We start from the raw sequence: 25,486 nt of genomic DNA, 5'->3' as shown, positions 1-25,486 counted from the left end.
GACCTCCTTTCCTCACTGTGTCATCTAGAGAACAGATAGAGTTAGAAACCCATATGCTTTTATTCCTTTTGAAAACAGCAATCTTTATTTTCAAATAGTATAAAGCATTAATTTCTAACTGTAGTGGCTCTTGAGACATTTGCTTCCAAAATTAGGCTGGTATTAGATGATGATCAAAATGACAAGATTTCAGAGCATAAGTGTGCCCTGTTTTATTAAATATCTTCCATATATTTGTTGTGGAAGAAGTCAATACTCTGATTCCTTCTCCTGGAGTAGTATGAAAGGCAAATTTGAGTCTCCTGCTACTCTTATAGCAGGGATGTAGACAACTTTTTTATTTGGTGGAGGTGAGCTTAAAGTTAAAATAAAATAATAAAATAGTTGTTTAATATCATTGTAATGAGTAGTTTTGTACTTTGGCTAAATCTGTTCACTTGTAATGAAAGTGAGATAAATGAGCTACAGTTCTAAACTCAGTTTTTCCTGTATTCATTAATGCAGTCCCTAAATTTGGAGAAAGGGTTTAAAGTCCAATATTTTCTATGCCCCGGCATAGCAGTTCTAATTTCCATGTTCAAGAGGAGCTAGTTATGTACAATTTAGGTAGTGAAAATAGGACTCAAACAGTTTGAGTGTATATACAACATAGTAGTAATAAATTGTAACTTATTATGGTGCCTCTAGAGGGTCTAACCAAAATGGAACAAAAAACAAATAAAAAAAACCCAAAAGTAACTGTACCTAATATAAATACTGAAGCCAGTTGAGGGCTTGTCTACACAGTGTGTTAGCCCACACCGGAGAGGTGTAAATTCTAATGTGTACTAGCGTGTTGCGCACTGACTGGCCCAGATGGACCCTGCTGGCGCGCACTGAAGGATCCCTAGTGTACACCATCAGGGTCCACACGAGCCAGTTAGCGTGCCCTAGAATTTACACTCCTCTGGTGCAGATTAAAACACCAGATAGACAAGGCTTCAGCCTTGTAAACAAAAATTGTCCCACAGTACTCCTACCCTGCGATCATACAGCTTGTCTTCACTTCAACAGTTGGGCTGAGTTACTCCACTTGAGTTATTCCTCTCCACCCTCACTTGAGCTAATAGAACTAGAATAACCACAATGCAAAACACTCCAACTATACAGTGATTTAATTAACAGTCCAAAATGATGTAACAGAAGCTGCTGCATCCCCGCTGCATTTCTGTCTCCAGCGTCACCAGCACTCGACCTTCAATCCACATCCCCTGACAGGCTAGCTAGCTTGAGTTTAAACCACTGCTTAACTTGAGAAAGAGATTTTCCTGTGTGGATAATAGTGGAGTTAGGGGTAAAATTCGAGTTATAGCTTGAGCTGACAATGCAGTGAAGACAAGCCCATAGAAAATAAAATACAACAATGCTTATGATATTCCTTACCCCAGTGGGCAGCAAACATGACTGTATTGCAAGGAAACTTTTTAGTGGAAGAGTTACAGGAATGAGCAACTTTGTACTGGAATATTTTGATAAATTAAAAAAAAGCACCAAAGCAGTTAAGGAATGTAGAAACCCATTATTTAAACGTTTGTAATTTGATAGATTCCTGACTAGTCAACTACATCTTTTATGCTGAAATTGTGACAAGATATCCAGTAATGCTCACTAGGGATGACTTCAATAATTCTGATTGTAGTGCTAGAGGCTGCAAGGATGGTCATGAGACTTCTTGCTAAATACTTTTTGGCTATTTTCCCCCGTGTAGTACAGTATTTTGTTAATTTGGGTGATTGCATAATGCCTGTATTTTCAGTGTCCCTTCTGCAAACACACATACTAAACATGTAATGGGTTCTAGTGCCTTTGTCTCATTTTGGGATTTGGAGTATCTCTACACCAATTTGTCTTTATGAAATAATCTGCAGTTTAAGGTTCTGTAGTAATCTTTCATCTAAAGTGGTCTACTGTATGTGGGCAATCTCCTGGTAAACTATTTGATGCCTCAAGAAATAGCATATCAGAATATTTTACTATTCGCCCATAACTCCTCACCAGAAATAATGAGATTTTTGTAACTGGATCCTTTTTGTGGAAATCGGGAATAGAAAACATGTCTTTATGCACCTTTCTGTATTCCCGTCTTTGTTTTTGTGGTAGGGATTTTGCACTGTGTTTCTCTCTCCTCCACTTTGGTATCGATATGCTTAGAAAAAGAAAATACAACAAAGTTAACTAGAATCCCAAATTCTGAAGCTTTGTGTATTGTTCTTCAAGGTTGGAGCTTTTAGAAAGAAAGGGAGTAGAGGGGAAGGGAGACTGCTAGGTAACTTCTGTTTGTTTTAAGGGGTCTTGTCTAAGTACAAGTTGGTCACAGTGGTAATTTACATTACTAGAAAATATAGTTGTAATTTACTTTTATTTTTGTTAGTAGTCCAAATGAGTTGTTGAAAAGAAAATAAATTGTATTCTCTGCACTGCATGTCTTGTTCTTTGATGAGGAATGAATTCCTGATCTGATGGATCTGAACTTAACACTCCTGAGTGTACCGAAGGAGTACAGTGCAGTTATCCAAATAGCACGGGGGACATGGATTTTAGTCATATAATCAGAAGTTCCTATAATCGAGATGGCAGGAGCCATTCAGTAGTGGGGGCCTCCCCCACATCCAGGGCCACCTCCTCTTCCTCCTTGCAATCCTAGCCGGGGGTCTCTGTTCTGTACTGCCCACTTCCGTGACAGTGGGGCTGTAGAGGACTCCATACATTACTGCAGGAGCCATTCAGCATCAAGGTAGCCTCCACTTGTCATTGTCGTTCTCTTCACAGTCCTGGACAGAGCTATCTGCTTTATTAGCCGAACCTCTTCAATGCCTGAATCTCTTCCCATGGCCTCTGCAACATGAATCTCATGCTGGGGACAAGGAAGGGATTCAGGTAATTCAGAGGTTTGGGTAATAGAGTTTCGGTTAAGCGAGAGTATATAGTACAACCAAATTGAGTCTGAAGATTAAACTGTTTGTTTGCCTCGCAAATATTACTACATTAGAGCAGAAGAAATGGATATCTTGCTTGTGCAAGTCACTACTATGCTAAATTTCTCCTTCTGCTCTTTTCAAGAAGTAAACTTCATGCTGTACTTTGGGCTGGTCTACACTGGGGGGATAGATCGATTACAACCCGCCGATCTGGAAGGTAGTGAAGACGTACCCTTTGAGAAGAGTGGTGATAGCATATACAGAATTAGTGGTCTTCAAAATGGCAACTGTGCCCTACTGCAATTTGAAATATTCACAAGGCAATGGAAATGTGAGGTTGTTTTTCATATTGTTTCAGGTCAGAACATGCCAGTCAGGGACTAGATGGTTTAAGTGACAGAGAACAGCTTGTCCCTCAAGCATGAAGTAAGAGATTTCACTTTTTTGGTCCAGAGATTTGATTCTCTTTTCCTCCCCCCCTCTCCCCTCCCCGGCTGCCAGGACAATGGAAGAAGAGCGATTGGAGGGGAAGAGTGAGGATTGTTGTATATAGTAAGAATTCAGGGTTCCACATCTCATTGCACTACAAATCAAATACCACATCTTGATACATCTTTTTTTCATAATATGGTTAGCCACATCATACGTAATGGCTAGAGAAACTGATTTTGAATATGATTTTTGGTTCTTGCCGCTGAGGTTCTGCTACAAAAATAATTGGCTTTAAAATCTGTAGTTTTAGCAGGTACTAATCTAGCCATTTTACCAATGAAATATTTTTGACCTTCAGTAGTTTGTATCTTAACTTTTAGCCCCTGACCTGACCTCAGAATGCCTGTAGGGATACTTCTCCACTGCAGTAAAAGACTTATGGCACTGGCCCAGACCAGCTGATTTGGGTTTACAGGGTTCAGGCTGTAGGGCTGAAAAATGCAGTGTAGATGCTCTGGCTGGACCCAGGCTCTAAGACCCTGTGAGGGAGGAGGGTCTCAAAGACTGGGCTTCAGCCCAAAACCAAACATATGTGTTGCAGTTATTAGCCCCACAGTCTGAGACATTTGAGTCTGAGTCTGTTGACCCTGATTCTGAGATTCAATGCTGTGGGTTTTTTATTGCAGTGTAGACGTATCCTAGGTGTTAGTGGGGGGGAACTGGAAGTTGTGAGAGAGAAATGCTGTGGAAAAGTCAAACAGCCTAGATAGATTGACAAAGAAAAATATATGTCTATGATTAAAGGTAATCTGCTTTAAAAAAAAAAAAAAGTTAGCTTATGCCCTTTTGATTCTTTATGATGTATCAGACAGCCTGAACTTAATATCAGGAATGTCATCTGGTCTTGGTCTGATTTTGTTGCAGAATTTATTGGAAATGGAATGGAAGCTTTTTTAGCCTTTAATTAACAGAGTACTGAATCTGTAACAAACACATCTTTTCCCACAATTGCTACGTAGGCATTTGAGTTAAATGTTTTTAAACAGTTGGACTAAAAATCACTTGTGCTCTTACTCAAATTTCCCTTGTCTGGTATTTTTGGTATCCAGCAGTTCTGCATTTGTCCATATTTTTTTGGTAGGGGATTGTGGGCCAAGAGGAGAGAGAAAAGGTAGATGAGAACAACATATCTAATGTTTGTTGTGGGCCTTTTTTTTAAGGCAGGAAGAAAAGAAAAGTTTTTCACAATAGAAGTGGCAGGGTGGGATAGCGCTTTGACCTCCTTTATGGATTATGGAGGGAAAAATGTTTAATGTCTACCAGGGCTTTGGAGCTGTGCTCCGGCTCCGCTCCAGCTCCAGGCAAAAACCTGCAGCTCCACTGCTTCGGAGCTGCTCCGTGCTCCAGCTCTGGGATCTGCTCCAAAGCCCTGGTCTAACCTTATTTCCTTTTAAGAATCGTAAACTCCAGGCGATTTTGTGGTTTCTAACATATTTTTGAAGTCCTGCATTTAAGGCTAACTGCTAGCTATGTTGTAATTTGCAGCTGATCAAAGAAGTAACAAAGCATAGACTATAACATTGCTGAAGGGGAAGAAAATTAAATATAAGCATATATGTAAGTTATCTATCTTCTGCTTACTAGGGCAATCCAAAATTTGTTGAGAATAATATGACCAAAAGCATCTAATCATCTTCAGGGTTTGCACTTGAGTGAACTAAATTGCTTTTAAAACAAATTGACTTAATCCAGACAAATATTATTTAATGTAACTTTTAAAATGTGAAAGAAATACATGATGCATCTGATGGCACTGAGAACCCATTCCAGATGCCTTTGTTTTAGCAGTATATCAAGTCGGGGCTAGCATTTCTGTCTGTTAGTATCATTTGTTTCCGGGGTCAGGACAGAACATTGCTAATTCTCACTTCGCTACTAAAATTATTACAAAACAGTCAGGAGTCTTGCTCTACTTTTCAAAGTAGTTCTGTTAGTAGTTCTGTAGTGAGATCTTATTACTGAACTCTTATTAAGTTAGGGATTCTTGATTTTTTTTGTGGTGTGGACCACACCACAAAAAAATGTAGTCTTGTGGACCCACCTGCCCTTTCTTCATTCACAATTACATAATATTCCCATGTTAACTACAGCAATTGCTAAACTGGAAGAGTAATCTTAGGGCAGTATTTAATATATTTGAGTTACCTATTAATGCAATTAGCAATGGGAAACAAGGAGAGCCAGCATTATATGACTAGACAACTCGCTACAGATCACAGTTTGGCTACATCTACACTAAATGCTGCAGCATATTGGCTAATATAATATGAAGTGATAACATAATTAAAAATTAAAGTCTACCTGTCAAAATAATAAAACATTCAATTTTGTGATGCAGTATACTTGAGACTCACATATTGTTCTCTTACTAAATCGCAAAGTCTTATCTACCATGGTTTTGCCTACACTGATAATTTTTTTCGGTTTAGCATTAGTGCAGCTCCTCGGTGCTAAATTATTGGGGAGAATCATTGAAACTTTGTACGCAGGATTTGAGTCTCCCAGCTAGTATGAATTAATGAGATTCAAGAATTGAATTACTCTAGAAGAGATTTAACTTTCAGGATTAATTTCAAATATTCAGCTTTTAAGAGTTCTATGCTAAATTAGCATAATGTACATGGAGATTTAGAAATAACAAATGGCTAAAAACCAAACATTTTGAAAATATCATCCCCTTCTCTTGTACCTAACAGATCAATTAATTCCTGAGTTCTGAATTCCACTTTTCTTCTGCAACTGCAGCAGAAGTTATAAATTCCTCCAAAATACAGAAAACAAAAAAGAAATCTCAATGCAAAATTACTTTAAAACAAAACAAATTGAGCATCCCCCAAATGGATGAATTTAAAGCACTTCTTGCATTGTAAGGCAGTTAGCTAAGGGAAGGCAGATTGAATATGATTTTTGTTTTTTCCATCTGAGCTACTATTTCAGAAGGTCTTGATGTTTTCCATCAATTGATTCTTGCCATGCAAAGCAGTTCTGACTAGAGAATGTTTCTCTTATTTTTAGCCTGTATGAACTTAGTGTGATAGACCCAGACCAGTTGGGAACAGCAGAGTAGCAGAAGGGAGATATACTAGCCACTGGATAAGTAGTTTTCTGTTCCCTGAGTGACCAGAGCAGGGGCTGCTCCAGGCTAATAGACCACCTGACTCCAATTAACCTGCTAAGAGTCAGGTGAGGCAGTTAAGCACCTGACTCTAATTAAGGCCCCTCTGATGCTATAAAAGGGCTCACTCCAGTCAAGCCAGGGGGAGCCATAGGAGAGGAAGTGTGAGAGAGGAACTGGGAGCAAGAGGTGTGCAAGAAGCTGAGAGTGAGTAGGCGTACTGCTGGAGGATGGAGAAGTACAAGCGTTATCAGACATCAGGAGGAAGGTCCGGTGGTGAGGACAAAGAAGGTGTTGGGAGGAGGCCAGGGGGAAGTAGCCCAGGGAGTTGTAGGTGTCGTGCAACTGTACCAGGAGGCACTCTGAACAGCTGCAGTCTACAGGGCCCTGGGCTGGAACCCGAAGTAGAGAGCGGGCCTGGGTTCCCCCCATACCTCCCAACTCCCGATCAAACACAGGAGGAATTGATCTGGACTATAGCTTCTACCAGAGGGGAAGATCTCTGGACTGTTTCCTGACCCACAGGGTGAATCTGTGAAGCGAGCAAATCCGTCAATAAGCGCAGGACCTACCAAGGTAGAGGAAGAACTTTGTCACATTAGTTAGTAGTCAGAAAACCTGCTTGTGCTATGTGTAGTAGATTTCTCAGCTTTCTTTTAGAGAATAGAGGAAGCAGTATAGTCTAGTAGCTAAAACAGGGGATTTGGTGTTGAGCGCTCAGTTCTGTTCCCAACTCTGGCACTGTTTCATTTTGTGATTTTGGGTAAATCAGATACTCTTTATTTCCTGGTTCCCCCATCTGTAAAATTGGGATAGTGTATCAACTTTTGTAAAGCACTTTGGGATCCTCTGATAAAAGGTGGCATATAAATACAAACTGTATTACTAAACGTCATCACTAGGACTCAACATTGAACTAATCAAGATTTGGCCTGTTTGTAACAGACTGGCTTCTGAGCTTCTGCTTTTTTGGGGGGTGGGGGTGGTATTCATAATTAGGGGATATCTTATTCCTCATTTGTAATTAAAAGAAGAAAAAAATGTACTGTAAGTGTAACAGATTTGTTTTCTCTCTTTGAGTAGGAGATGCTGTTTGCTTTATTAAAGAACATTAATTGAAACTGTATTTGTTTGCCTTTCCTATAGCTAAATAAATAAATAAATACTTTTGAGCTGTATTATTAAGCCTTCTTTAGAGAAGAGAAGACCCCTTCTAATACTTGCTCTTCATGGAGATTTATATAATTCTGTTGTCCTCCCTAATCCTTCTGCTTCAAATCTGAAGTTGTTTTGTTACATACAAGTATTTTGTATAAAATTGATTGGACATAAGGTTTCCAATTATGTTATTACATATGCTATCTGCAGGCAGTGAAACACTACTGGGCAAAAATTATTTTAGAAATGAATAAATGTGGTGCATTAAAAATTTCATGTTGAAGCATCAGATTAATACTGGTGTATTGACATACTATATAAAAATTTCTTATACCATTGTACTGGCATTATGTAACTCTACCTCTTGCATGTGTGTGACCTGTGAAAGTGTTTTAGGGGCAAAGAGACTGAAATGCAATCTTAATTCTGAATTTATTCTGTGTGTATATGTATTTCTTAAATACAAAATCTACCACTAATGCATCATTAAGGTTGAGAAAATGAGTACTCAGAAGTTAAGAAATTCAGTTTGAGTGGCAGTTCTGGTTCTACTATATGCATGAAATTGATGACTTTAAGTGCTTGTAACTTTAAAATTTGTGGATGGAGTTTCTAGCTTGAGCAGATTTGGGTTATGCAAGTGTCAGTACTTCTGTTTGAAAACAAGGGGGAAAATATGTGAGGTAGCTGGTTACTAAACATTTTGATGATTGAAAAAGGGCTGAATGGTTTGCTTAGACTTTACAGAATATTTCACCATTATGCTATAAACAAGCATTGAACATTTTAGCTCCAAATTAACTTGAGAAAATTATGGGCACTTACAGGGTAATAGTGGTGAAAATGGATGTTGGAACTTCACCTTACCTATTGTAGGAAAGAGATGGAGGAAATAACTATTTTCGGATGTAAACTAGCCAAGACTTTACTAAAACAAAATTTATCAAAGATTTCTGATGCTATAAACTATAGGAATGGTGTACTTGTGGTATCTGTGTTTTCTCTCGACTCACAACCTAGGCTAGGACTTGGGAGACCCAGGATCAATTCCTTGCTTCTGTGCAAACTTTCTGTGTGACAATGGACAAGTCACTTAACCTTCTTTGGATGGTTCCAATTGTATTCCGTGAGGGTTATGCGCATGCGCCCGAAGCTGGAGCTTTTGAAAGTAATACTATTTGGCAGTCTGCGCATGCGTCCTTGCATTGCCTCATGGTTTCTCCTCAGGTGATAAATGGTGGGGCAGGCCACCAACGTCTCCAGTTCCGTCTCACCACTGTATGGTCTGAGTCATAGCTTCTACTATAGTCTCTTGTCCTTGGTGATGCATTTTCCAAAACATTTAGAAAAACTCTTTTTATTCTTGTTCATAGTTAAGATTTTATTGTTTTTGTTCTAAATTTTATAGTTTCAAGTTGTTTTATAGCATTAGATTGTGAAGTGCTTTGAGATCTACTGATGAGTGCTGTATAGGAAATAGGTATTATTATTATTTATTATATTTCCATAAAACAAACTACTTGGGTTTGGTTTCTGATTTAAAATCTTCTTTAAAGTCTGCATATAATTGTTAAATTACTTGTATATAATTCTTACATCAAATATGCTTAAGGTTTTTGCTTTAAATTTAGTATTGAATTTTTTTAGGGTTATTGCGGTTTTGCATAACTGGATCAGTTTTGCTGCATTCCAGCAAAGTAGCTGATTTTTTACAAGATTTGTAGCCTGCATATTTGATAGCATGATTAAGTCCCTTACTCTTATCAGTTTCAAAGTGGTAGTTAGCTACTTCTTAGCAAGATGTTCAAGTTGGACAACACTGAATCTAAATAATATCCCAATCCATTGAGTGCCCTTCAGAGTAGTGTATATTTAACGAGGGAACATCTTGTATAAGCCATATTTAAAAAGAACAACAAAATGAGGTCTTAAAAAGTATATGCACCATAGACACGAAAGAGTTAAATGATCACTGTTTTTATTCAGAAGTCTGCCATTTTTTAGCTTCAAATGCTTTGGCAACCAAGTACAAAGACTCAAGAGTATACCTTCTGATTTATTTTTCAATTGAAATAGTGTTGGATTTCAAATGTCTCATTTTCTGGGGGCTTGCCTAAAAGAAGAAATTTACTGGCATAATTATACTGGTATAATTACACTGCTAAATTTCTCAGTGCAGACAAGTTCTGGGGGTTGAAGACAAAAGACTTCACTGTGTGAGGTAAGCAGAGGGCAAAAGAGTGCTTTCAAATCTGTCGGTGTCTTGGGGTTTTTTCTTTTTTTAGGCTAATTCAAAGGAAGGAAAACAGTGTGTTACTTCTTTTTTGTAACTTGAATTGTTAAAAAGTATAATTAAAAAGATCAGAGATGAACAATTCGGAATCTCTCTTTAGCTTATCTCCACAGCGCAATCTGTACTGCATTGCTTTATCATTGTACTGTTTGATGACCGATAGCAGTCTCAATCAGGAAATGCCATTGGTGTTCACCATTGAGGTCACCATTTGGCCCTTCTTCACTGCTTCTATTTACACTAGAGAATATTTCATGTGGTTTTAGAAGTGTAACCAGCAAAGTAAGAAACTGTACTTTGGTAAGTTTTTCAATATATCCAAATATAATTGAGTACATCAGCTCTCTGGTTAAGAGAGCATTAGTATTCTGCTATTCTAGTTTCCTTGAAATGAATGCAGAAAAAAACAACAACCCAAAAACCAATTCAACCTTAACTTTCAGGAGACCAGTTATTGCTAAAAGTTATCTATATGTGTACAAAGACAAAATTCATTTGTGAGGGCTCTGTGGTATTATAGCAATGTGGGTTGAAGTCAGTCTTAGTGGAAGAGTTTATTGATTCAATATTCACTTCTTGTGAAAAGACAAAGCGGGAGGATTGTTTAACTTAAAAAATGTAGACTGTCAAATCATTAATGATTACTTGCTCTCCATCCTCCAATAGGAAGACTATCCGGTTATGAAGAGAATTTCCTAGACTTTCAAGTAGCTCTATATCAATTTGTTAATAGCATATTTCTGTTTCTGCCTTTTTTTTTTTTAGGTTAATCTTAAGAGACCATGTCCATTCTGGGCTGATGATGGCCATTGTTCTATCAGAGATTGTCACGTAGAGCCTTGTCCTGAGGTATGGATCGAAGTAAAACAAGAAATCATTATTTTCTCACATAGCCAGACCAATTTCTTCTATGGTTATTTCCAACTAGATTTGAAAATCTGGGTCAATTATTCCTCAATTTAGATGGTCAGAATAGCTTGCATTTTTGTAGCTTCCTTCATCCAGATGCCAAAGCATTCTACAAACATTGATTAACGAAGTTTCATGACACGTGTGGGAGTAAAATCAGTAGTAATTAACATTTTCATCCTGTCACCCACTGAGTGGTTAGAACAGGCATAAATGTGTATATGTAACTTATACTTTTGGAATGTACACATGATAAACTTCAGTTCCTCCCAGACTGTTGAGTTGAAGGTTGTACTTTGTCACTTGAAAGCTAATCTTCCCCAGACTTGCAATAAAAAAATCAGATTTGGTAGATGAAATTGAGGTATTGGGTTCATATTGGTTAGAGATAAATATTTCTTGCAGACTTTTGTAGACTTTCCAGAACTACTTTAAATTATAGGGATGAGCTTTATTAGACAAATGTGTGTATTTACACACCATTCTAGTCTCTAATGTTTAATATCTGCTAGTGAAATCTTAGATTGGTAAAAGAAATTGGCAATAATAAACTTAGTTATTGCCACTTTTGTTCAGGGTAATACAACTGAAATACTTTTTAATAATAGTATCCATTACTGATAAAATTGAATGATGGGTATCCAAAGTATTAGCTATTGCTCATTGTTTAGTCAGGCAAAAATAAGTACCAAATAATTAAAAGAAACTGAAATAAGCTTTCAACCTAGAAGGAGCCGACTGCTCTTATCTTGGGTTGGAGTAGCAAACGTAAGTTGAGAGAACTAGGAATCACCCCAGCAAGGAATTAAAAGGTGTCAACTTGCAGAAAATAGTTAACAGCTTGGTTAGCTATCAATCTTACAGGCATTGTGGCATAATCATTTCTGTGAACAGTGCAAAAAGATAATAATTTGTCTTTTTATTTTAGAGTAAAGTACCAATTGGAATTAAAGCTGGGAGTTCTAATAAAGTAAGTAATGTCTTTTTATTTTCCAAGCTATTTTTCTGATTAAAAAATAAATAACCCCAAAGTCACAAATACTATGTATAGTCTTTATTGTCCATTTTTAGCCTTGGATCAGTGGTAAACTTTATTTTTTACATATGTCTTCTCGTGTATGTGGTTTTTACTTATAACAAAAAAAAAAATCCTATGCCTTTTATGTATTCGATGTGAAGGAATTGTGGGTAAATAACAAATATTGTATGTATATATTTGGTGTTATGTATAATTGCCACATACAGTTCAATCCGACACTGTGCTGGCAGCACTGAGTCTCAGCAGACTAATCAAGTCTGAAGAAAAGTGTCTTGGTGTGCTACATCAATAAAAGGTAAGGTGGAAGGGTGGGCTCTGTGGGGACCAGAATTCTCGTAAATGAACTCCTCATCCTTTCCCTTTCTGCGGCTCCCTGTTGTGACCCTATTTATTGGTCCCCAGACATGCAGCATGGTAGGGGTTCTATTACCTTATGGCTACACATAGCCCACAATGAAGAATATGTGGAAGAATCTAATAACAGAATTTCAGGTAGAGAAGCCAGAATGACTAGAGCGCCAGCAATGTCTTTTTTTAATGAAATAATAAAGGACACCTATCCTGACTGTATAAATATTGAGGTCTCCCTTCTCTTACCATTGTTTTATTTTAAAGTAACTTTTAAACCTTCTGACTCCAACTCTGCTTGAGCTAAGTGTACATTAGTTTCAGATTTTCCCAATGCAAGGATTTTTACATTCTCCTCTGGGAGCATGTCGGCTTCTATAACACTCTTCTCTGACCAGAGAAACCTGGATGCCAGTGTCCCTCCAACTTAGGCATACCTTGCCATTCACTTTCTAGATCATCCATCAATGTGTCAGACCTTACAAAATTCATTAGGGTCTCCTCAGACACCTCTGTGGGTCTTGAGTCTAAGGTAGGTGCATTAACCTGGGCCGATCGGAGTTTGTATTTGAATTCCCTTTATTGTGGACTGTCTCTTTTCATGTGCTCAGTGGAGCCATATCAGTAGCACTTTCATGGGCTGTGCTTATGTGTAGATATGTCTTACAGGATATTTTTCCATAAAGAGTAACAGGTAAGGTATGTGGTGTAGTGAGTTTGTCAGGTCTGAGGTGAGATGTTTGCAAAGAACAGGGGACCCTTTGGCAAGGGGTCTCTGTGTCGCAGTATGTTGATGTATTTAATCCTTTGAGATGAAAATTCAGCCCAACAATGAGATTTGTAAACTTAAACTAGCCGCTAATTATTTGTTAGGTCATGAGCACACTGTCTGCTCCTGCTCACCTCTCCTCAATTCATCCTTTCTACTTCTCCAAAATCTACCTCTTAAGAAAGCTGTGTATTTTCTAATCTCAGATCCTCTGCAAAGCTTTGCAGTTCCAGTAACCTCCTAGATGGTCCCATCACCATCTCACTCATTCTGTCCAAAATTAAACTTCTTTTTCTCCTCTTCACTGGTTTGTCTTTTTTCTGTATCAAATTCAAAATCCTCCTTCTCACCCCTTTAAGACCTCTATAATCTCACCACTGCCTATGTCTGCTCTGATCCCTCCTATGCTTATCTGGATCCTTTATTGTCCTTGCTGCTATATCATTCTTTTCTTAGACTCTTAGCTTAGTACATTTTTCATGCTGCCCCTTTGCTTGGGACAGTCTCCCCCTTCATGTTTGTCAAGTGGTCTTTCTCCTTTTCCCTAATTAATTCAAATCTCTTCATTCAAACACTCTTCTTTGAGTCCTGTGGTGATCTCCCCACCTCTGAATTGTTGTCCTGGGATTTTTCTTGTCAGTGTTCCATTGCAACATGTTCAAGAGAAGGAACATGAATTACTTTTATTACCGTAACGCAGTGGTTCCCAAACTGTTTGGTTGCCACCCTAAAAGTGCGGAGGACGCCATTTTGCTTTGAACAGCATGACCCCCACATATGGTGCATACGAGCTCATGATGTTCAGAAGACGCCATTTTACTCTACACAATGGCATTCTCCACATGGCATGCGTATGTAGTCACGCTGCGTGGAGGGTACCATTTTGCTCCATGCTGTCTGGGGTCTCGGCAGGAAATACTTCATCAAAAAAAGTTTGGGAACCTCTGCCATAATGTCTCAGGGCCCTAGTTATCAACTGGGAGCCCTGTGTTAGGCGCTTTACAAACACAGAACAAAAAGACTTCTTCTTTTCCTCAAAGAACTTGCAGTTGAAATATCAAATGGGACAACAGATGGGAGAGTACAAGGAAACAATGAGACAATATTGGTCAACATGATAGGCAGTGGTCTCAAAACACCAGCAGTCTAACCAAGTCAGTGAATAGCCTTACTCATTAATTCTGCTTTGAAGTAAGGGTCCATCATTTTCTATTATAAATCTGCATTTTAAATGTTTTATAATTTATGCTGCTTGCTAAAACTTTACAGAATACAATAATTATTTTTATAAAATTGTTTTAAATTACAGAAATACAAAATAAATGTTTGTGATGCTTTATTACTCTTGTAACATTGATTTGATGCTTATGAAAAGAAATAACAATTTACATATAAGCGCTAAAAATATTGAAACCGTGCTGTGAGTATGCAAATTTGTCTGCCTTGTTGCCAGAGTGCACTTAGGAACTATTCAGCAGCATTATTTTCTGTAGATGAGAGGAGGGATGCTATGTTGGTGTGTAGGTTGCAGATGGAACAAAAAGGCTTTTATAAATACACAGAAGATAGGAAAATGAAAGTTTAGGAGAAGTTTCGACCACAAAGCTAGCCTCAGAAATCAACTAACTGTAACATTTCCATTACCGCTTATCTAATCTCCTGAAGACCTGATCAAAATCTCTTTAACTTCACTTTTTATTTTTAGCATGTATTTCTGGACACTGACTTCTCACTTTGCTGCATAAAGATACAGTATTCTGACACCTCGTCCCCCCCATAGACGTTGATGCTATCAAATACAGTAGTTTCTTCAAGTCAATACAATTTAATATGGTCTGAATATGAAATATGTATTTGCATGATGACTTTGGGTATGTCTACACTGCAATGAAAAACCTGTGGCTGGCCCATGCCAGCTGACTCAGACTCACGAGGCTCACACTGCAGGGCTGTTTCATTGCAGTGTAGACTTCTGGGCTTGGGCTGGAGCCTGAGCTGTGGGACCCTGTGAGGTGGGAGGATCCCAGAGCTCAGACTCCAGCATGAAGTCTATTCTGCAATGAAACTGACCGAGCCTCGTGAGCTCAAGTCAGCAGACACTGGTCCCGGCACTGCAGATCACAGGACATGCCAGTACAGGGTAGCCTTGCCCCTTATAAAGACCATACAAAACACCACAAAGGTGCTATGGCAGACCCAGGCCTCCATACTTCCCACAGCCAAAGGGGTGGAAAGGAGGTATTTTGTGCCACCAAAGTGGTACGAACACCTTTTTACCCATCCTCAGCCTGGAACATTAGTGGTGGATGCAGCGAGCCACAAAGAGTGGCAAGGTCAACCAGGTCCTGCCCCAAAGTCACGGGATGCTAAGAAGCTGGACCTTTACAGCTGTAAAGTCTACTCGACCGGGGCGCTCCAGCTTCGCGTTGCTAATCAGCAAGTGGTGCTCAGCTGCTATGCCTTCAATTCCTGGAGAGCGCTAGTTCCAGGAATTGCTCCTGTCAGACTCATGCCCAGAGTTTGCGGCGCTTCTTGAGAAGGGGAAGGTGGTGTCAAGGACCTCCCTCCAGGCAGCCACTGATTCTGCATCTCAGACTACGGCCACAGCAATCACCATGAGACGGCGCACCTGGTTACAGGTTTTGGGCATGCCTCCGGAGGTCCAGAACGCCATTCAGGACCTACCATTTGACCATGCAGGCTTGTTTGCCAAGAACACGGACTCCCGCTTGCACAGTCTGAAAGACTCGAGGGTGACATTGAAGTCCCTGGGAATCCACACTCCCACACCCCAGAGGAAGCCCTTCAAAACCCAAGCTCCCTTCTGCTTCTACTCCAGACCCCCGAGGTAGGACTCCGCCAGGAGAAGGGGCAGGAATAATAGGAGGTACCAATCACAGTCCTTCTGAGGCCAAGACCTGGGCTCGTCCAAACAGCCCCTGGGGCTGAAACCTAACTTTTGAAGGTGCGCCCAAGGACGGTGCACCAGGACTCAATTATCCTCCCTTCTTCTACCGTGCTTGGTCCCAGATCACAACAGATCGCTGGGCTCTGAGCATGATAGGGGTGGGATATTCTATCCAGTTCTGTTCCCTCCCGCCTTCTCCGTCCCTCTTCAGGGACCCTTCTCATGAGCAACTCCTTCTCCAGGAGGTGGGACATAGACATGTTAGCGACACTGAGCAACAGGAAGTGCCAATGGTTTTGCTCCTTTCTGAACCACAGCCCGGGCTCCATCATGGACCCTTTTCACCTCACGTGGACGAGTCACGTGCTCTATGCATTCCTGCCCTTTCCTCTCATACACAGAGTCCTCCTCAAGGTCCACCAGGACAGGGCTTTGTTGATCTCATAGCCCTCGTGTAGCTCTGTCAGCACTGGCTCACCATGTTGTTAAGCCTATTGGTCGACAGACAAGTAACCCTTCCCTTATGCCTGGACTTAATCACTCAGGGACCACAGCAAGCTCCAGCACCCCAGCGTGGAGTCCCTCCTCCTCATGGCATGGAAACTCAATGGCTGAACCCGTTGGAGCTCCAATGTTCAGACTCAGTGAGAGAAGTTCTCTTGGGAAGCAGATGTAACCAGATACACGAGCCATATATCTGGCAAAGTGGAAGCGGTTTTCTATTTGGTCCCTGCAGAAGAGTATCCCACCGCAGCAAGCGCCAGTTCCCCTCGTTTCAGACTACTTACTGGATCTGAAGCAACAAGGGCTGGCAATATCATCTATAAAAGTGCACCTGGCTGCCATCTCGGCCTTCTACCGCCAGGGGCAGTGGGTAGATCAGTCTTCGGAAACCCCATGTTAAGCCAATTCCTCAAGGGCTTGGACAGGTGCGGCAGCCTGTTCCCCAGTGGGACCTCAACCTAGTCTTGTCCAGGCTCATGGGCCCTCCATTTGAGCCCATGGCCACCTGCCTTCTCTCCTACCTCTCTTGGAAGGTGCCTTTCCAATGGCTATAACATCATCCAGAAGGGTCTCTGAGCTCAAAGCACTTACCTCCGAGCCCCCCATACTGTCTTTTACAAAGACGAGGTTCAGCTGCATCCTCACCCTGCATTTCTACCCAAGGTGGTCTCCCAGTTTCATGTGAATCAGGACATATTTTTACCGGTTTTCTTCCCCAAGCCTCATGCCACTGGCAGAGAGCGGATGCTCCATTCCCTGGACATCAGGCATGCCCTAGTCTTCTACACTGAACACAGAAAGCCATTTCGTAAGTTACCACAGAAACTGCTTGGGAGATGCCTATTGGAATGGACGTGAGCAAACACTCGAAGAAGAAAAAATGGTTGCCTACCTCTCGTAACCGTTGTTCTTCAAGATGTGTTACTCATGTCCATTCCAAATCCTATCCACCTCTCCTCTGTTGGAGTCTTCCAGCAAGAAGGAACTGAGCAGGTGGTGGGTCGGCAGTGTCCTATATACACCACGATTAGGATGCCACTGCAGGGGGCTCCACTGCTGACCCAACAGGTACTGGTAGGGGAAAACCTTCCGACGATCGTGCACGTGGCGCACGCACACACCTATTGGAATGGACATGAGCAATACATCTCAAAGAACAACACTTACGAGAGATAGGTAACTTTTTTTTCCAGCACCCCGGTACCAAATGGCGCTCCAGAGGCAACGATGCCTCTGGTACCAACCAAGCCTAAACTCTGAGAACTGATGGCATTGACAAAAGGCAACTATTGGGAGCCTTAACCGTTGACAATACTGGTTCTGCCTCTCCCAACTGGCACAAACCATAACTGCATTGACTCCAGCAGTTCAGGCAGATAGGATCTCTCAAGGGAGAGCAGAGTCTTATTCTATACCCAATGACATTTTTGTTCTCCCCGATTCCCAGAATCCATCATCCCAGGTCCTTCCCTCACAAGAGTGGTCCTGACTACATCAAGAGATGCAGCTTATGGGAGGAGTTTGTCTCCCATTCTATCAGACAGCCATGATTTCCCTCCAGTGGAACCATTGGTGCTGCCAATGGATCCAGACTTAGCATTTTCTTTCTTTGGAGACTCTGAACAACCCGAGGAACTGATGTCTCCTCCTCTGAGGCATGTCTTCCCAGACCAGTCTGGAACCAACTTCCACTTCAGCACCTGGCTCAGAACTGTTGGTACCCTATGCCAGGGAGACTCCCAAAGCCACCCTTTGACCCATCTTCCTGGCCTTCTCTGGGATACTGGGACCTGTACTACTCTGCAGAGTCGACATGATCCCCTAGGGAGTCAGTCCACCCTGCCCCTGCAAGAGGACAACTAGAAATTCCTTCTGATGCCAGGGAAGAAGATGATGGATCTGGAGCTAGCGGTACTGACGAGACTGTCCTCATATCTGGATAAATAGTCACTCCAATATCTCCGTCCCCTCGATGACCATAAGCAGTTCCAGGAACTGTTACATAGTGTTGCAGAGGAGCTGCAGATCTCCCTTGAGGAAGTTCAGGATCTTCAACATACACTCTTGGCAATCCTCCGGATCCAACCAAATAGCACTTCCTATTAATGAAGCCATTCTGGAACCAGCTTGAACAGCCTGGTACACCCTGGCCATTTCTGCTCCTATCCCTAAGAGGACAGCAAAATGCTATTTTATCCCTGCCAAAAGGGTGCACTTTCCCTTTTTCTCATCCGGCTGTTAATTCTTTGGTTGTCTAAGCTGCCACAGAGAGATCTAGAGGTATCTAGGAGGACCTGCACTTCAGTGAAACTTATCTTTTTAACCAAAAGACAGATAAGTTGTTGCACAGTCTAAAGGACTCCAGAGCCCCCCTCCACTCCCTGGGAGTATATATCCCACTCTCTCAAAGTGAAAATTCCACAGGCAGTTATACAAGGATAGACCAATGGCTCAGCAGTTTTACCACCAGTGGCCTTATGAGCTAGCCTGTAACAGGCAAAGGGTTCAGAAGTCCCGTTTCCATCCACCTTCTGCAGCAATAGCATCCCAGTTCCAGCCCCCATCTAAACGATATTTTTTTTGATGGGAGTTTGAGAGCTGCAAACCAATGATGCCACCACCTGTTGATTTCCACACCCCTTTTGCACTCTTTTCCCGCATCTAGAGTGCAATAATAATGAATAAGTGGGTAATAAACATCATCCGTTCTAGCTATACTATCAAATGTATTTTTTTTTCCCCCTCCAAAATTCCCAACCCCTTCTCCCTTTTCAGGGACCATTCTCAAAAGGAGATTCTCAAACAAGTAGTAGAATTCTTCTTATAGTGAGGAGCAAGTGAGCGGTTACCTCTTCAGTTTTAAGGAAAGGGTTTTTACTCAATATACTTCCTAGTACACAAAAAGAAGGGCAGCTGGGCTATCCTTGATTTCTGCCATCTTAACTGTCTTATTTGCAAATTGAAACTTCACATGGTCACGCTGGCATCTATAATTCCATCTCTAAAAAAGAACATGTAGTTTAAAGCTCTTGATATGTAGGACACATACTTTCACATGGCCATTCACCCCATCAGATGCTTTCTCAGATTCCTGGTGGGCCGTGACCATTTTCAATACAGCCCCGAGGGTCACTGCTAAGACCTTCTTAGTAATAAAAGCCCATATCAGGCATTGTGGCTTCACCATTTTCCCCCATCTTGATGACTGGCTTCTCCTTGCCAAGACCATGTCAAGAAGCCTATGAGTCCAATTCATCAATGCTTTCAACTTATGCTTTCCCCAGTGTAACTCAAAACTCTTTGGTCTTCATCGGAGTGTCTTTAAATTCAGTCACAGCAAGGGCTTACCTGCCGATGGACAGGTTCCAGTGATGAATGATCTCCTAGATCAGATCATGCTCTTGTTCTGTACAAACTGCCTTAAAATTGTAAGTATTCTAGTGGTCATAATGCTAGTCTTTGAATTTAGTGCTCTATTTAAGTTGAAAGGGAATGTTCACATCCGCATTGGTGCTGTATTTCAAGGTCTCTGCACAATTTCCAGGCAAATACTTCATTGATTTGTATTACATAGGAAAGGTTTTAAACTTTTTTTTTTTTTTAAAGGAAACTTTGATTCTGGAGAAGATTCCAAAATCAGCAAGATTACCTTGCATCCTCAGAATCCTTGTGTTTTCCATATCAGCAGATTTGTATTTACTGCACAACTTTGACTTCCCTAAGAAAGGGGTGAGGTGAAGGACGTCTCTAGTTAATGTTGGTGTACTAAATATAACTTTTTTTACAGTACTCAAAAAGAGCAAATAACAGCAAAGATTTGGAAGACTGTGAACAAGCTAACAAACTGGGAGCAATTAACAGTACTCTAAGGTAAGCTGTGCTTAAAGTAAATAGTACCAACAAAAGGTCATCTTGACTCTGGTATGTTATTTTGGAAACTGCTGCTTTTTGTTCTCTTCACTTTTATAAAGTCCCTGTAAAAACAGTGGAAAATAGCCATGGTGTTAAATACGAGTTAATGGACTCAAAAACTTCTGAAGCTAAAGATCAGAAGAAAGAGAACAAATATCATCTTTCCCTTTTTAAAGGAAGATTTTTATTGTATACAAAACTCTATGAGCAGGGAAGGCAGGAAACCCAGGAAAAAGAGCATCTGAGGTTTTTTTATTACCACTTTGTCTTGGGCAGAGTGGTATAAACAAATACTAGAGAATGGGGACTTTGGTCTAAAATCTTTTATCTGCACATCCTGAACGAATTATCTCCGCTTCTAAAATTTCAATGTTAGAACATAGCATTTACTGAGGACTTCATAGGAGGATCTGGATTCCCAACAGAGAAAAGTTTGGAGCAGGATATTGAAGGGCCATTTTGATCAAAGGAGCTTGACTGTGCAGCAATGGCAGTTGCTCCATAGTTGAGGAACCAATTTCCTATAAGCTCAACTTTGGCCCCTTCTCTAACCCCTCCTCCCCCTACCAAGCACCATCCTTCCAAAACAAACAAAAGTAGATTTGATCTGAAGCAGGAATGATATTTTTCTACAAAACTCAAAATGATTTGGATAAGAGGCTCTTGAGTTAGAGCCCACTTAAAAATTGAGTAGGTAAACAGTTTCAGAATGTAATTTTTTTTTTTTTGACATTTCGTACGACCCATCCTCCCAAAAAAGGTAGAAAGATAAAATCAACTTTAGTGGACTTTCTTAGCAGAGATCTAGTACTTTTAGGCCCCAGTTTTGAACAGGTAAACCTGACCTATAAGATCTTTGTTTCTTCTTGGGAACATCATCTTAAGAGTTGGCTTCAGGAAGCTCAGCGTAAGCTATAGTAAATCAGGAGACAGTAAGATTTCTAACTTGTTGCTTTTATTTAAAAAAAAAAAAAAAAAGTTTCAGCGCCTTCTCTCTCTGCAGAAAAAAGGACCAAACTGGCCTGTCACTAAGAGAGAGAATTTTTTCCCAAGAAAAAGGGAGTTAAAAGGAGTGTGAAAACTCTTGTGGTAGGGAATGTGGACAGCGGGCATGTAGAGGGTTGGAGAGGGACGCATGCTTCTTGGGGACATGGAAAGTGAGCGTTTAAGTTGGGGAGGGAACCGGAAGATAATCATTGATATAGGAACAAGTGGGAGATAGCCGGTATCTATGCCTCCCATGCAAATCCTTCAAACCCAGCAATACACCCTTTTGATGGCTCCTAGCTCTGGGGTATTCTGCCTGTTTGGCTGAATTTAATCAAACTGGGACTGCCTTCTGGCAAAATACAGGAAGTTGACTGGATGGGGAAGCTCCTAGGAATAGAGCTTCTCTCCACCTGATACACCTCCAGGTTCTTCCTGCTCTCTCCAAATATGACAAAAGGAGAGGGATCCGTGGATCTTGTTGTAGAACTGGTCCCTAGGTTTGTAAAACTGAGTTTGGGTTAACTTGGTCAGAAAGAATGGGTGGTTGAAGGGATTTATTCATTACTTCCCAAGGCACTACATGGCTGCTATCTACCAATGAGATAGTTTATTGGTGTTTGGTTTTGAAATGCTGTAGTTAATGGCTGGCTTACCATTGTTTGCTAAAGGCTCAAGACCGAAACATTGTTGTTTGTTACAAATACTACAAGGTAATTGGACAGGAAGAGTTAGGGAAATGTGACAGTTAATTCCTTGGTATTTTCTTCTTTTTTTTTTTTCCCCAAGAGGATAATCCTATTTATAAAGCAATATACAGAATCAAGATCATTGACTTGTCTCATATTGTAATGTAGAATCAGTTGATGTTAGAGATGGGGCAGAGGAGATGAAAGACCCCTGTCCATCTTTGCCAATGCAGGGTTTTTTCTACAATATATAAAGACTTGTCTATACGAACACACAGTTCTTGGCAAGCTGGGGTTTGTATCTACCCCAACACACACTGAAAGTTCCCTAGTGTGCTCTAACCTACTCCTAGTTCAATGCAGGGTAGACTAAAGTGTACTAGGGAACTTTTAGTGCACAGCAGCAGTGTCCACACGGCACTTAATGCGTTGCAGGCTAGCGCAGGTTAAATTTACACTCCAGCTTGCCATGAAAGGTATGTTTGTATGGCAAGTCTGAATACAGTCATTCGTGTTCTTTCTCTTGAGATAAATTTACAAGCATCTAACAGGCAATAGCTCATTGATATGTTCCAGTGCTTTGGATATAGTCATTTTAAATTTAGCTCCAGAGCTATTGCACACCATCAATTCTCTGTATTCAAAATTATCTGTGGTTTTATGATTGCTTATTTTGACATGGATACATTTAAAAACAAAAATAAAAACATTTTTACAAGTCAAATTCAATTACATGTATTTATTTTCTCTTTTTTTCTCAGTAACCAAAGTAAAGAGGCTTTCATTGACTGGGCAAGATATGATGATTCACAGGACCACTTTTGTGAACTTGATGGTAAAATAGATATGGAAGTGAATAAGCTTTTAAAACAGCTGAAGTTCTCTAAGAAAGCATGTTTGCTTTATGCACTGTCAGTAAATAAGTTTAAAGGTGTTATACAAATGGCTTAATGCTTAATGTTGCGCTGAATGGCCAAATAAAAATCTCATACCTTCTCATGTAGAAGGAAAGTGCTTAGGGTGGGAGGGAAAAAGTACAACCGAGGGGCATAGAGAGAGAGTCTCTATTAGTACTGACATGTGAGGCATTTGATAGTGGATAGACAGGTGTCTATTTTATGGAAATGAAAAAGAGAGTGCATAAGTAACAGTAAAAGATGCTGAAATCCTCCTTCCATACTGGGGCAAACATAAGACCACTTACGCAAAACCTGATTGCTTTAACCTATTGAGGGTATGTCTACACAGCAAAACAAAACAAATTATGTGCCAGGGAGTCTTAGAGCCTGGGTTAATTGACTTGTGCTCCCAGAGCTCAGGCTGCGGGGTTAACAAGAGTAGACATTCGGGCTTGTCCTGGAGCCTGGACTCTGAAACCTGGCGAGCAGAGAGGGTCTCTGAGTTCAGACCCAAACATCACGCTGCTATTTTTAGCCCTGCAGCATGAGCCATACAAGCCCAAGTCAGTTGATCTGAGCTCTGAGGCTGGCTACTGGGTTTTTTTTTGTTTGTTTGTTTGTTTTTTGTTTTTTGCTGTGTAGCTATACCCTCAGTCGTTTACTATATTCAGTTTGCTAACCTTCAGAAATTTGTACTTTAAAAGAGCTTGTTCCTTCACAGCATGGCTTTTTTCCTAGTTGCCTCTGGATTAAAGTCATCCTCTTTACCTTTAGTAAACATGTTATCTTTAATAATTTGCAAAAATTGATCTTTTTTGATTGACATTTGTCTTCATCTGAGAACATGGCTGCTATTATTTCTGGTAACTGCTATAGTAATTTTGATTATTGCAGCCTATTCTAGATAAAACCAAATTGGAGGATAAGATAGTGTTTGATGTCCGAGATCTCACTTTTACTTAGTTCTGTATAACTGCTTTTTGTGAAACTCGGTCCTTTTAAAGTGACTGGTTAGAATATGTAACAAAGGGTTTCCTGTTTAGATGAGAGATCTCCAGATGCGCAGTATGTGGATTTGCTGCTGAATCCAGAACGTTACACTGGATACAAAGGACCCTCTGCATGGAGAGTGTGGAACAGCATCTATGAAGAAAACTGCTTCAAGTAACTGGGGAGGGAGGAAAATGCACTTTATACTTTGAACAGTAACATTTCTTCAAAATACAAAAATCGTTTATTTTTTAACTTTTTTTCAGGCCTCGATCTGTCTATCGTCCTTTAAATCCATTGGCACCCAGCAGGGGTGGGTCTCTTAACTATTTTGTACTTATGAGAACGCTTTCAAAGGCATTTTAACTCACCTTGGTGAATTTTCCAGTCCAATTTATACAAATAATATCCTACACTGTAGTACTATCTGTTGTCCACTCAGTCATATAAAGTGACAGAAACTAGATCATGAAATATAAAGAAATTGACCCTAATATACCAAAAACTTAATTAGCTAAAATTAAGGATCTGATCCTGTTAAATTGCACACATGCTTAATCTTATGAATGTCAATAATCTCATTAAAGTCATTGGGACTACTTGTGTGCAAATTAAAGCACGTCTATAAATGTTTACAAGATCAAGGTCAAAATCAGATATGAAGATGGATGGGAGTTAGAAAAACCTTACAGCAGTATCTTCAAAATTTAGATCTTGAATCTGATTTTTTTTTTCCCCTGGAGCATCTAATTTTGCCACTTCAGTATGTTTATTGGCTAATACAATGCACAGTAACAACTTTTCTTTCATAGTCAAGTTAGTAATAAATTGAGTTTTCCTGACTGTATAGTAGTGAAATGATACTACTGAGTGGGATCCACAGAAAAGATTTACCTTAAAGATGAAAGTTTAAAAAGCAGTGTTAAGTAGGCACACTTTCTGCTAATAGAATTTTGATTTTAAAATTCCAAATGAAAATAAGTTAGTTTTTTTATTTTCTCAGTGAATCTAAATTGAAGTCTTTGGTTTCCCTACTGATGGTTTCCTTAGTTCCCATAACAATGAAATATTAATGTAAATCAATTCATTCAAAAAGAAACCTTGCATGTTGGAAATGAAGGAAGACTCATCTAGCATAGATGAGGACTACTGGCAAAATTGTAACCAGTCTTTGTTTTTAAATGTCACTATTGAAATCAGTTAATTCAGTCTAAAAAATAATGCAATATAGCCCTATATCTTATGTGCATCAACATAGGCGGAGTCTCTGTGGTTACTCCCTAATACTTCCTTCTGTATATTTTTTAAATTTCAGTCTAATTAAAAACTTAAATATTGACCTCCTAGATCAGTGATATTGATATTAACCATTGGCAGGCAGTTAAGTATATTTGAATATTGTACTGAACTAATTATATTTAAAATGTTAAGCATGTTTTATAATGTAACATGCACAGGAGTGAACAGTTCACTGATTATAAGACCAAGAAAGGACCATTAGACATTTAATCAAACCT

The 25,486-nt window shown here is 40.0% G+C and overlaps 1 protein-coding gene across 2 annotated transcripts in view; it reads left to right on the top strand.

Annotated features, from left to right (window-relative positions):
- Positions 1-25,486, top strand: part of ERO1B (endoplasmic reticulum oxidoreductase 1 beta) — a 61,013-nt gene that overhangs the window by 15,228 nt on the left and 20,299 nt on the right. For both annotated transcript variants that reach the window (XM_024106489.3, XM_005291188.5), the window contains 6 exons: positions 10,781-10,864; positions 11,853-11,894; positions 20,280-20,362; positions 22,842-22,915; positions 24,023-24,143; positions 24,236-24,282. In XM_024106489.3, the coding sequence (XP_023962257.1) occupies positions 10,781-10,864; positions 11,853-11,894; positions 20,280-20,362; positions 22,842-22,915; positions 24,023-24,143; positions 24,236-24,282 (451 nt within the window). The remainder of the gene's footprint in view (positions 1-10,780; positions 10,865-11,852; positions 11,895-20,279; positions 20,363-22,841; positions 22,916-24,022; positions 24,144-24,235; positions 24,283-25,486) is intronic.

Source organism: Chrysemys picta, chromosome 3 (assembly GCF_011386835.1).
Source record: "Chrysemys picta bellii isolate R12L10 chromosome 3, ASM1138683v2, whole genome shotgun sequence".
Taxonomy (NCBI): domain Eukaryota; kingdom Metazoa; phylum Chordata; order Testudines; family Emydidae; genus Chrysemys; species Chrysemys picta.
Note: the sequence above shows the minus strand (reverse complement) of the source record. Positions and strands in the feature narration are given on the sequence as shown.